Source organism: Typopeltis vanoorti, chromosome 6, assembly GCF_054136105.1.
Source record: "Typopeltis vanoorti isolate ZY-2024b chromosome 6, IOZ_Tvanoo_1.0, whole genome shotgun sequence".
Classification (NCBI taxonomy): domain Eukaryota; kingdom Metazoa; phylum Arthropoda; class Arachnida; order Uropygi; family Thelyphonidae; genus Typopeltis; species Typopeltis vanoorti.
The window spans coordinates 57,661,629-57,676,118 of NC_143554.1; the positions used below are offsets into that span (position 1 = coordinate 57,661,629).

The 14,490-nt window shown below is 36.3% G+C and overlaps 1 protein-coding gene across 3 annotated transcripts in view; it reads left to right on the forward strand.

Annotated features, from left to right (window-relative positions):
- The window catches only part of Gcn5 (Gcn5 acetyltransferase), a 470,342-nt gene extending 456,142 nt beyond the window's left edge, over positions 1–14,200 (forward strand). For all 3 annotated transcript variants that reach the window (XM_090394171.1, XM_090394172.1, XM_090394173.1), the window contains exon 21: positions 13,925–14,200. In XM_090394171.1, coding sequence (XP_090250297.1) covers positions 13,925–14,118 — 194 coding nt within the window. In that variant the 3' untranslated portion in view covers positions 14,119–14,200. The remainder of the gene's footprint in view (positions 1–13,924) is intronic.
- Positions 14,201–14,490: the final 290 nt, after the last annotated feature.

Sequence of the window (14,490 nt, forward strand, 5' to 3'; positions counted from 1 at the left end):
TATAAGACGACTCTCAAATACTACAGAAAATCCCTCGAAATCGTGGGTTGTCTTATACGGCGAGTATAAAAAGGGAAGCTTGATTTCTTGGATGAACATTTAGGTAGTTACAATACATTGTTATATAAGAAAATAGGTAGTGTTTATAAACAAATCAGATTAATTTTTTGTTACATAAATTTATTTAAAATATTACAATAGATGTAAGTCTTAAAAACAAATAATCATTAACCTCAATTTTCATGTTAATTTTCTTCATCATCTGTTGAAAATAGTTCTTCAGATTCATTGTTTAAATGATCGTCATATGGATCCCAGTTCGAATCCGGTGAATTAGTTTTGTTTTTATCATCATCAGTGTCCCACAACAGATCATCTTCCGTACCAGCCATAAGATTAGAGATACCACACTTTTCAAATGATTTTATTACAGTCTGTATTTGTTTATTATTTATTACAGTCTCTATTTTACTTTATTCCATGCTTTGATCACAAAATTGCACAACATATCAAGTGATGCAGCACACATAGATCCACCATTTGTAAATGATTTTTCACCAGTCAACATCCAATTATTCCACTCTTCTCGCATGTGATCTTTAAATGGTTTGTTCAAGCAGACGTCTAGTGGTTGCAATAGAAGTTAAACTACCTGGTATAACAGCAATTTTTGTGTTATTTTTTTCTAGAAGACTTTTAGTATTCTCAGTTAAATGACTGCAAAACATATTATTATGTGACACCTCCAGGGAGCCCAAAGACTCATCGAGGGAGAGTGTGCCAACAGCATCGAACGATTGATTCCCTTCCAACTACTAACCGTGCTCAAACTTGCTTAACTTTTTTTTGTGAGCCATTAGTAGCAGAGGCTCTGCCAACTGCGTTTCTTCATTATACTGCCTGGTCACGTGTTCCACACATTATTTATCCATAATTTCACACAATTTTTGTCCATCCATCCTTTTTCGTGAAAATGTACAAAAACACCTAATGGAAATTTTATCTTAGGTTTAGTTTTACGTTTGAAGATGATCATTGGTTTTAACTTGGTTCCATCAGCCAAACATAACAACACAACCATAAACCTTGTTTTTTCATGACCTGTACTTGGAACTAGCACACTCTTATTACCTTTAGACTCCACTGTTTTATTGCTTATCATATCAAAGCTAATAGGAGTTTCATCCATATTTCCAATATTTTAAAATAGAAATTTATGTTCTTGTCTCAACTGAATAATAAATTTATGGAAAATAGTAAGTTTGTGGTCAAGATCTGCTAGTAGTTTTTGAGCAGTTTTCGTTTTTTGTCATATTACCAGGTTTTACTGTTCATAAAATGATTACACTATCCTGAAGTAGCTTGAAATTCTATACTTTCATCCGGATTCAATCTTGACCGTTTTAGTGCATATACTCTAATCATATTTCTTGTAACAAAATAACCATTCTGCAACATGATTTTCCAGTTGCAGCCATCGGGTGAACCCCGTTCTCATCGCACATTTTTTGTTTGGCAATTTTTTTTAAATATCTTCTTTCTTCCTCCATTCTCTTGCCATCTTGTTATGTCAAACTTTCTTGTAGCAGCACAGTTATTAGTTTGCTTTGTTGGTTCCATGATTTTAAATGATAACAATTTTAATAATCCTAAAATTTAAAAAGAAAAAATGCAAAATTAATAATTAAAATTGGCGCTAATCACTTTTAATTAGGGTAATTCGTGCAAATAGTAAATCTATGTTATGCAAAAAAATAACGGATATAACAACAATACCTAACATTGCATTAATACAAGAAAGAAGAAATTGGGAGGATCGTCTTATACAACCAACATAAGCTTAAAACCTAAAAAAGTCTAAAATTTAGGCCTCGTCTTATATGCTGGTCATCCTATACGCCGACATATACGGTAAGTAGTAGCAGAGAGGGTGAGATGTATTTAGCAAAGTAGAGTAGAGTAGAGTGCCCTCCTGCAACGAGTCCTTGGACTCCCTGGAGATGTCACATAATAATAATAATAATTCAACTACTATTCTATTCTAACTAAAGTTCTAATAATAAAATTTTGTAAGTTGTATTTATTTAAATATTGATTACAATATCTTAACTCACATGTCATTTGTTGTAATATCTGAACAACAGTCATCTAATTCAAATCAATATATGAGTAATTCTTCTTCTTATTCTCTCCCTCCTCTTTTGCCATGTGGTGTCGAGGATTTTCTGTTCATTTAATTGCTACCGTATCTAGAATAAGGTATTTAGCTCTATGCCTCCTAGGGTGTGCTATGTCTGTAGATGTGTGTGTATGTTGCCTGTTCTGGAGGATGCAAAATCCTAGTTTCCAGATGAAAAAAACCCCTACTTCCATATGAGATTGGCTAACTCACCTTTAGTTGAAAGAGACCAGATAAAGGTTCCTAATGTCACTGAAGGGAATTGAACCCAGGTCTTTCTGACCAAAGGGCTTCGTCTATACTGACTGATCTGCGGAGGCTCATATGAGATAATTACACTTATGTATATGATGAACCTTTGAAGAATAGATTTCATTTTGAGTTACTAATTAGGCTACTTTAGCTATGCTGTATTTCTTGGTCAGTTTTATTCAATCACATAATTGTATTTAAAAAAAAGCAATACACACACACACATGCACACACTCTCAATGGACAAAACTTTAAAGATAGGGGTAATGGAAAGTTGATACTGGCGTCCCCCACACGGAGTGAAACTTACCCAAACCAAACATAGATGGTAAACAGGCAGACATTGGTACTTCCCGACAGTGTATCGCAGTCAACCATCGTGGATAAACGTGTTGATCTTAGTGGCTTTGATCATGGACATATTATCACCACAAGACAGGTGGATCATTCTATCGCCCAAGTGGTAAGAACCCTAGGTCTCTTGAGGACACCCATATCAAGGGTCTACTGTGAGCATACCATCAATGGATGAACAAGCACTCAGCGAGCAAGTGGTGGCCAAACACATGCCATCGATGACTGGGATCAACATAGGCTCTCCAGGCTTGTACAGACCAACTGCAGATCAACAGCGGCACAAATCACATACAGTTTCAATGTTTGGAAGTTGAAGCAGCGTTAGCGAGTGAATGGTATGCATACTATGGGCTACAGGAGTCAATGCCCTAATCGTTTACCACTGTTGACAGCCTCGTCATCGGACAGTGCACCTCACCTGGTGTTGGGACTATCAAAACTGAACCTCTGCAGAGTGGACCAGAGTTGTGTGGTCTGATGAATCCCATTATTAGTTATGTCGAGCTGATGGGGGGAGGGTGCAGGTGTGCTGTCGACACTGGGATGCATGAGGCCATGGCCCCTTCATGCCAGGTCAGCTCTTTTCAAGGAGGTGGTAGCTCTGTCATATTTTTTGTTGAAAACATTTGAATTTATGCTTTCTTGCATCTCTTTTACAGACATCGAATTTATGAGATTAGTAATTTAGTAAACCATAACGATACAAGACTGTGTAAAATGTATATAATAGCAGCAAAAACCTGGTGTTTGTAAGAATATGGTTAAGATCATTAGAAAGAAAAGATAACATAAAACTTCATCATCATCATCAAATTCCTGACATGTATCCTCAAGGGGTATACAGGATATGATAGTACTACACGAAAAATTTACATCATTACTAACTTCCTATCTACAATTTTCCTCCAAATCAGTCTGTTACTTGTCAAGACTCCAACATTATCAGATCTTATGTTTCTATAGTCTAAGACACTTTGTACAGTATCAGTCCACCTATATCTTGGTCTTCCTCTGGGTCGTTTTCCTGCCAGCCTGGCAGAGAACACGTTTTGCTAATCTTTCCTTGCCCATTCTATTTAAGTGACCATACCACCTGAGATTAGCTCTGCTAATGCATTCCTGGATGCTGACAATGTCAAGCTCTTTCTTAATATCCTCGTTTTTAATATGATATTGCCATTGATGCCATCTGTTCATGCCTCTGATCTTTCTCAGGACTCTCCTATCTGCGGTCTCTAGTCTTTGGTCAAATGTTTTACTTCTGACCCAGCTCTCAGATCCATAAGTTAAAACTGGTTTGAACACTGTCTTGTATATAGCTAATTTAGTGTTCTGCCTAATTTCTCTCTTATTCCATATGAATTTATTCAATTGACTTCCTACCATACCAGCTTTATTGATTCTGTTGTCTATTTCCATATTTAATTTACCATCTTCACTAAAAATCGTGCCTAAGTAGATGAAATGTTTTACTTGTTCTATAAGTTCTCCATTCACAATGCAGTTGATATTTTCCACGTTTCTGCCTGTTTTCATTGTCTTTTATCTTTTTATTGCTGACCTTCATGCCATATCTATTACAACAGTTATTCAATTTAGTCAGGGAATCTTGCAGACTTGTAGCGGTTTATTTAGAAGTATAACATTGTCCGCATAAAGCAAAGAGCTGACATTAACACTCCAATTTTGATATCATGTTTAATACCACTTTCCTTCATAATGTACATTCTTGTCTCATACCAGATTTAACATTAAACCATCTTCCTGTTTAATGTTAAATCTGGTGTGAGACAAGGATGTACATTATCCCCTCTGTTATTCATTATCTATATGGATCGTATAACTTTACTGTATGTAATATACTGTGTAATAAAGAACTATTTAGTTTGTACTTCTGTAGTTCCACTGGCTATTTACTTCAAAGTCTAAAATATATGGTTAGCTGCACTATAATATTTAATTCTAAAGTTAATAAGATTAAGTTTTATTTAAATGAAGCAGTTTGAAGAAATTGTTGTGCTGTTTGTTGAACTTTTTTAGTTTCATGTCTTTATATATATATATATATATATTATTATTATTATTATTATTATTATTATTGTTGTTGTTATGAGTCAGGATCATCTCCATGGAGTCACAAGACTCATCATATGAGGTCTATCCTACCACTCCTTGAACTCATTCACCATTCGTACTCTCACCACTCATCAGACAATGCATTTCATGGTTCAACCACCTTCCATGCAAAGAAGCTACTCCTCACCCTCTTGCACATGACTTCCTTTTGCAACTTTTAGGGATGATCTCCTTGTTCCACCAAACGAAAGAAGTCCCAACTGTCAACCTTCGACTACCTCTCAGCACTTTAAATGTCTCAATCATATCATCTCTCTTTCTTCTATCTACCAAACTTTGCAGTTCACATTTTCTGTCTCTCCTCATAAAAAACATTGTACAGTTACTTAAATTAAGGGGATATTAAATCCCGCATAGTTTTAAAACCGAATAAGAAACTCAAAGATCGGAATCAGAGAGTTTCTTGCCGAATATAGTAAACTATAAAGTATCAGCGACACTAGCGTTAGCCAATGCAAGTATTCCTAGTATGTAGTACAATACCGGGCAACTCGTTGCAAAGGTGGAGGAAGTTCAGATCGCTATTCTTAGCGATCTGAACTTCCTGAACTAATGAAGCTTATTAGCTCTTTATACTTAAGTAACATTGTACAGTCCTGGTATCATCTTTGTTATCTGCCTCTGCACTCTTTCCAAGATTAATTTATCCCCTTCATATCCTGGAGACCAAATATGAGCACAACAGTCCAGGTGTGGTTTGGTCAGGGCTTTGGAATGACAACTCTTATCTCTGCTGGTCATTGTCCTTCTCAGTGTTACAGCAATCCTCTGGGTCACCTTCACCAACTTTGTGATATGTTCCCTGAATTTCAGGTTTCTATCGGTCATTACCCCCATATCCTTTACCTTCTCCACTTCCTCCAGTACATTTCCTCCAACAGAGTATGCAGCCTCACATTGATGTATCCTAAACTTTAAGTCTTTACATTTTCTTGAATTAAACTGATACCACCATTCATTTTCCCATCTGTCCATTTTATTCAAATCCTCTTGAAGGCTACTACATCTGCACTATTACTAATAACCCTTCCCAGCTTCACATTGTCTGCAAACAACTGAATATCCCCCTGCAGTCCATTGACACTTTCATTGATATAAAGGTTAAACAATACAGGTTAAACAATACAGGTCACAAGTGGGGTCCTGAGACCCCACTTGTGACCTTCTGCTTCCTTGATTTTTTTATATATTTTATGTTGAGCCCATACACGAGAAGTTATTGATCAACCTATAGTACATTACTACTGTATTTGGGTAGTGGATTGGGAAAGGAGGAACTTGTTTACATTTGATTTAAAAGACTGTATATATATATTGTATTCCTTGGGAAACATAAGCAGGAAGACTGTTCCACAATACAACAGTTGCAGGGATGAAGGAGGAGGAAAATGAAACTTGTTCTGTGGGTTTCAAGGTGCACTGTGAGGGGATTTGAGCAGTAGTTGCATGTGTTCCAACAAGCTTAGTACTAAATAGAGGAATTATTGATGCTGATTCAGATGAACATTTCCCATGGAAATAGTTGTAGAATACACATTGCAGAATCTAAACTTCTGTGTAAAAGTGAGGGAGTAGTTGAAAAGAGACAAATCATTAATAGCTAATTAATGATTCGAAATTATTAATTGACTCCCCTTTGTATTGAGTTAAGCATTTTGAGGGAACTTTTAGGGCCACCCCCCCTCCCCATATGCAAGAGCAATATTCAGTAGCTGGGAGGATTTGTAATTTGTATAAGGTTAGTAATGTCTTGAGTGAAAGAGAAATCCTGGTTTTTTGGAAGCTTAGGATGCAATGGTTGTGATGTGTTTATGCCAGGAGAGACTTGATATCAGAGTAATTCCAAGAAGAGAAATCTGAAATTGTCTGGAAATTTGGGTGTTGTCAAAAATAATACTTGGAGAAAATGGTTCTTTTTTTATGAGAAATAAGAGAGTACTGGGTTTTATTAGCATTGAAATTGACTAGGTTATCTGAACCCCATTGGAGGATGGCTTGGAGATCAGAATTGAAGCAGTGATGGTTGATATTCTGTGGGTTGAGGTGAGTTGTGTGGAGTAAGGTTTATCAAAAGAAAGAGAGGAGAGGGGTGCAATGTGCTGTTGATACAAAATTAATAACGGAAAAAAACTCACGTACAAAGATTATTTAACAGTATAATCTTTGTACGTGAGTTTTTTCCATTATTAATTTTGTATCGATATGTCTACTCACGGTATACCTCTTTTAAAACTTATTGCAATGTGCTGTTGTCTGCAAAACTGTGTATTGGGTTGGAGGTCAAAGGTCAACTGAAGTAGATCGTTGATGTATAGTAGGAAGAGGGTTCGTGAGAGGACAGAACCTTGTGAAACCCTGTCATTAGTTGGAAAGAAGATAAGGAACCATCCATCACCACACATAGCATGCGTCCAGACAGAAAGCTGACAATCCAACTACAAAGTTCTTGAGATAGACCAAACAATGGCAGTTTGCTTAGTAAGCCCTTGTGCCAGACCCGGTTGGATGCCTTGGAGATATCAAGTGCGTGCAACTACTTGAGATTCACCAAACTTCTCCATGGCATTTGTCCAGAGATGGATAATATATGTGAGCAGATCTCCTGTTTATCGGCAGCGATGGAATCCATACTGGCGGTCAGTTATTAGACGAGTACCTTCGAGGTAGTGTAGGAGTTGGGAATTGATTTTTTCCATTACTTTAGACAGGATTGAGGTGTGCGATATGAGGCAGTAGTCGAACAGCAGTGACTTGTCAGCCTTCTGGGAAATGGGTTGAATTTAGGCCAATTACCAGACTGTGGGATAGAATATCAGTGGAGTAAGAGAATATATATAGGTGACATAGGATAGGATAGGATAGGAGTCAATTCTGTTGCACAAACTTTCAGGACAATTGGAGGAATGCCATTAGGGCCAGGAGACATTTTTGTGTCTAATTTGGACAGTATTTTTCTGATCTCTTTTGTGTCAAAAGAATATAGGGGACATTGTATGTTCGGCATCTGGAATGGTTGGGGGCATTTACCATTGTCAGTTTTGCATGCATTGGAAGCAAACATGAATCCAGGAGATTGGCTTTTTCTGTGGGTGATGATGCAATAAAGCCATCTGGGAATAGTGTTGGGAAGAAGTTACAACCAATTGCTTTCGTGAGAGACCAACAGGCTGCTAGTTTCCTGCTTTTTGCTCTTTTGAACTCTGTTTTGGAAGCATTGATTTTTATTTTTTTCATCTATTTTGGGCTTGAGTATAATCTCTAAAGGAGGATGGAGTTCTTGATTTAAGCCAGTAATGGTATGTTTGGTTTTTTTCATTTGTACAGCCTTGGCAGCACATCTTTTGGAAAACCAGGGTTTATAGGAAATGGCAGTTCGGAGTAGTGTGGGGATTGTATGTTTTCATGCCCGTGAAGATTACTTTGGTTATAAGTTAGGTGCATATGTTTGAGGTGGAAGCAATAGTCCAATCATAGGAATGAGGAATAGAAATTGCAGAGGCCGTCCCACTTGGAACTGTTATAATGCCAAGCTACTCTTGTATGGGAGTGGCTGTGCCAGCGTTGTTGCATGGGGTTGGAGATGAACACTAGATTAATGGTCAGAATTACCTAAGAGCCCACTACATTCACTGTGTATTTGGAAGGGTCATTGATGAGAAAGAGATCTAGGATGTTTGGGGAGTGGTTCAGGTTATCTGGTATTCTGGTTGGCATCTGAACAACTGAACAAGTTGTGTAAGGTCATTAGTGACAATAAATGTTTCAGTATCTCTGCTTGCAAGATCTGTACAACTGGAGGAGGAAAGCCAGATTAAAATCTCCTGGGAGGATGATTTTGCTGTTGGGAAAGTGGGACCAGAGAAAATCAGTTTTTCAGGAGAGGAAATTAAAGAACTCAGAGTGGTTGGTTGCATTAGGGGAGTGATAGAGACAGCAAATGAATTTGACTGAGTGGGGAAGGGATATTTTCAACCAAAGAAGGTCAAAGTTGGGTGCTCTCTGGCAAGATGTCAGAGCAGATGTAAATGCAGATGCCACCCTTGGGTTGAAAGGAGTTAAAGAGTGTATAGTTTGGAAGATTGAGATGAATAGTGCTGTGGGGGGGGAGGAGATTTGAGTTTCTGCCAGAAAGAATAGGTGGGGTGGACTGAAGATGGTAGCAGACACTATTAAGGTTGGAGTTTAGGCCATGAATGTTGGTGACGTGGATATGCAAGGTTCTGTGAGACATATATTTGATTGCAAGGGTCTTGTGCATTTTCTATGCAGTGCCTGCATACTGGTCTCCATGGTGGCTACTAGTGGTGCTGCTTGATTTTTGCACTAATTTAACTTGTTTGCAGTCAATGATCCAACTGTTGTCTCCATTTTGGCGTTTTTCTTCGAGTTGTCTTTGAAGATGGCATCCTTGTTCACTCTGGGCAAATGTTGGGTCTGTTCAAGCACGTATACGTGATTGGGACAAGTGTCTTTGAACTTGTTGTTGATCACTGTTATTAATTTGATGTGTGTGTCGACATGTCACAAATCACTTTTACAAGGCATGGAAAATTCGTTCTATCCTTTCTTTTATTTATAGGTCCGAAACGATGACACCTGATGATCTTTTTAGAATCATTGTTGCATTCTTCTGCTAATTTGAAGATGTCTTCTTTTAGTGATTTTCCATTTTGTGTCAAAAAGTTCAAAATAACAATGAATTTATTGTTTTTGACCTCCATAGAGTTGTGTACTGTTGATGTGATTCGGTCGCAGAGTTCGTTCATAGGCAAGGGTGAACTTGCATTGTGGTGCTGATCATCAATTAGTTCAAGCTTAGCTTCCAGTGCTCGTATTTTGGAGGAAAAAGTTTCGTTCATAATATTGATGTGCTGTTTGAGGTTTTCAACTCGTTTGCCCAAATTCAGGCGCTGTTTTACAGAAGGGAGTTAGAGCGAACCGAAAAAGGACTGGTTGAGGTCGATAAATAGCTTTTGTGCCGATCCATCTATTTTTCTGCAGGAAGCATGTAGCCAGTGTCAACATAACTCACACCAAATCTGATACAAAAATTATTCGAATTAGTCAAGAAATCTTGCAGACTTGTACTGGATTTATTTAAAAGTATAATATCATCCGCATAAAGTAAAGAGCTAAGATTAACATCTCCAGTTTTATATATCAGGTTTAATACCACTTTATTTCATAATGTGATTCATATAAATAATGAATAATGGAGGGGATAATGTACATCCTTGTCTGACACCAGATTTAACATCATACTATCTTCCTGCTTCCTTCAATTCCAAACTGCTGACTTACAACTCAAATAAAGACTAAGTATTGCTTGATATAATTTCTCATTCACACCATGCAACTGCACTGTTTTGAATAGCTTTTCTCTTGGTGCCTTGACATATGCCTTTTCCAGATCTACAAAATTTAAATACATATCTTTGTTATATTCCCATGATTTCTCAACTGTCTGTCATAAAGTGAAAATCTGATCCTGAAACCTATTTGGCCTGAATTCAGCTTGCTCTTCACCAAGCTTTCCTTCCACAATCCTTCTCAACCGTTTATCAAGTATACTTGATAAACGGTTGAGAAGATGGCAAGATGGCATGAATCTTACCAGGAACACTCAGTAGGGAAATACCTCTTTTTTTTTCTCACATTCATCTGGAATTCCTCCCTCTGTCCAGGCCTTCTGAACTATGCAGTGCAGCCACAGTAAGACTTGAGCATTTCTGGTCAAATATCATCTACTCCAGCTGCCTTTCCACATTTTAAGCATTTGATGGCTTTTTCTACTTCAACTATGGACGTATTCCTGTTTGCTTGCATGGTGAGGGTTTTTTTTTTTTTTTTTTTTTTTTTTTTTTTTTTTTTTTTTTTTTTTTTTGCCACTGTGCTGTCATTTAGCAGTTTTTTTGAAGTAATTACTCCATGCATCAAGGATATCTTTTACTCCAGTTTTCATGTCACCATTATCATCTCTAATTCCTTTCACAGCACACTTTCCTCCATTTGTGAGCTTTTTCAACAATCTCCAAAATATCTTGCCATCTTCATGATTTATTTTCTATGTTCTTACCAGAGTCTTCCCATGACTTATGTTTAGCTAGTTTTACAGAGTGTTTAGCTTTCTTACATTGGTCTCTGTATTCTCTAACTGCACAAGCTGACTTATTTGCCAGGAACTTTTGATATGCTTTCTTCTTTTCCTTCTCTGCATCTTTAGCTTTGTGTGTGCACCATGGAGTTCTGATTTTTCTATCCTTGCAGACAACTTCACCACATGCCTCTCTTGCTGAATCAATCAGTTTTTCTTCAGGATTTGCCATTGAACCTCCAAGGTTTAGTTCCTGTTCTCAAACTCTTTCATTTTTTCTTCAATTATCTTTGTGTACTTTAGTCTACAGTTCACATCTGAGAGCTGCTCAACTTTTATTCACTTTAAAACTTTCTTACATGTTCTTCTTTTCAATATCAAATTCAATTTTCTGCTCAAGACTAAATGGTGATCACTTCCGATTTCAAATCCTCTGTACACTCTAGTGTCCTACGCCAGTGAGAAACCATCACTATCAACAATAACGTAGTCAATGAGACTTTTCTTATTCCTTGTCTCTTCTCTCCCTGTGAATTTTGTGCACATTTTTATGTTGGAATATTATGTTAGTAATAACCAACCCATGTCCTGAGTAGAAATTCAATAAGCATTTGCCATTATTATTAGCTTTGCTCTTTTCTCCAAATTTTCCTAAAATATTTTTGTATGTCTGACAGTCATTTCCTGCTCTGCTATTTAGATCTCCAACAAGGACCATCTTTTACTTTTCCATTGTGTTAGTTCTTTTCTCTAAAGCCTCAAAAAATTCTTCTACTTCTAGTTTAATAGAATCTTCTGTTGGACTATAGGCACAAATAAGTCTTATTGTCTAGTTCCCCATTCTAATATTTGCCTACATCACTCTACTTGATATTGCCTGCCATTTAAGAAGATTAACCTCATATTTAGTGTTGAATATAGCTATCCCTTCTCTTCCTTGATTTTCATTGCCTGAATATAACATTTTGTATTTATTGCTCAGATAGATCTCACCAGTTTTTGTCTTTTTTGTTTCAGTCACCCCTATTATGTCATTCTGGTATTTATCCAATTCCTGCTAGCTCCATTTCTTTGCCATTCAGGCCTCTTATGTTGATATACCAATCTTGAATTCTGGTGATGTTCAGTCGGGGTGTGTTTCAGGATTTGTTCCAGTAGCTGATTATTATTATTATTCATTAATCTTTTTCTGTTATCTCTGCTAATTATCTGATCTTGAATGTGGTTGAGATAATCTTAATTGTGAACATTTCTTGATATGAACACACCAATTATTAAGGATTTGATTGGACTCTGTGTGGGTGGGGGGGTGAGAGAGAGAGAGAGAGAGGGAGAATGAGACATTTTGCTTGCCAGATAGAACTGGAAAAGAGTGGACTCATCAGAATCTTAAAAATGAACTTGGACCAGTTCCATGTGTGGAGGAATTGGAAAATGGTGAGATATCATCAGTGTATGGTTGCTAATGAAGAAATATTTACTAGCAGCAATGGCAAGTTGTATACCTCAAGTGAAAAAGGGAACATAATTTGGCATAAAATAGATGACAAATGAAGTCAAAATGGGAATTGCAAGTGAAAAAGTGATTATGGAAAAGATATAAGGAAAGGGATGGAGAGAAGATGTATGAAGAATATATGACTTAGACCAGTAGAGTGACTAGTATGGTAAGGAAAACAAAATTTGAATATAAGAGAACATTGGTCCTGGGATCAAAGGGAAGTCCTAAGAAATGCTTTTGTTATATGGCCAGTAGGAGGAGGAGAAATTAATGTGGAAGAATGACATTGTTAGACAAATATGGGAGTAGATTGTACTGGTGCAAAGGGCATAGTGGTGTTGTTTAATGAGCACTGTTGGGGTATTTCATCCTGGAGAAGTAGGTTTTTATACTGGAGGGATATGGAGGGTTCCAGGTTTAGAAGTGCAGAGGAGAGTGTGTTTCAATGGGACTGAATGGGATTTCACCATGGCTTTTGAGGGAATGCACTAAAGAATTGTACATCTGCATTGGCTTGGCTTTCAGTAAGAGTCTGGCTACAGGAAAGGTGCCCAAGGAGTAGTTATTATGATTTTGGAGAAATTAATGAGAGATCATATACAGCATTGGGAAGATGATAGTGAAAGTCAGCATGGATTTTTTAGGGGGTGCTTGTGTTTTAGTAATCTGATTGCATTTTATAATAAAGTGACAAGAGTGGTTGTTGAGGGAAAGACATATGCTATCCTCCTTTTTGGATTTTACAATTGCATTTGACAGGGTGCCACTTGAGAAGTTGGTTTCTAAGTTACTGATCATTATTCCAGAGTGGAATGAAAATTTTTTTGTAAATATATATATTTCTATCCTACTGAAAGAGTCGGTGTTTAGGTTCTGATATATATATATATCCATCTTTGAGGATTTAATCTAGAAGAGTGAATTTTTTTCCTCCTCCAATAAATCATTCCAGTCCGTTGCATAAAATTTCCCTCTCAGAAAATAATGCTCCATCTGAAAAAAAAAAAAAAAAAGAAGAAGAAAAAAAAGCACACACACACACACACACTGCTTATATCTTCTCTTATAAATTTAAACTACCAGTATTCTTTTTACCTTGTTAATAGTAACAATAAATAAATACTATATTTTGATTTTTTTTTCTTTCACTATTATAATTCTTAAATTAATTCTGATGCAAACCATTCTGTAATATGATGTTTCACTAACCCGTTTTATTTTCACTACTTTAACAACTTTTAATTTTGTAAGGCTTTCATTAAACAACTGAGTTGTTAATACTTTATCACATTTCTTTAAAATATAAAATGAAATATCTTTCATATTTATAAAATCTGTATATAGTTTACAGCCTATCTTGAAATAACTAAATAATATATAATAAATATTTACTAATTGATTTCAGACTTGAAGACAATGACTGATCGCTTTAAAAATCGTTACTACATCAACAGAAGATTATTTACAGCTGATATGCAGCGCATATTTTATAACTGTCGAGCATATAATAGTCCTGATACAGAATATTATAAGTGTGCCAACATTTTGGAAAGGTTTTTTCAGAACAAAATGAAAGAAGTCGGATTGTCAGATAAATAGTTAAAGTGTGATTTAAAATGTTGTTAGCTGTTTAATATATCCTGGAATAGTTCTTCTGAATAAATACCGTAATTTCATAATATTTCTCCTCTATTTGTGTATTTCTCCTCTGTTTGTGAATTTTCTTAAAATATTGTCACTTAAAGTGTGTGTGTGTGTGTGTGTGTGTGTGTGTGTGTGTGTGTGTGTGTGTGTGTGTGTGTGTGTGTGTGTGTGTGTGTGTGTGTTACTATTATTTATTATTTTTTTATGTAACTTCCACTCGTGAAATATTATAAGTCTGGATGGCTATGTATTTCAAAAAATTATTTAAATTTCTCACTGACATTAATTTGAAAATCTTGCATCATTTGCAATATTTAGAATTCTAAA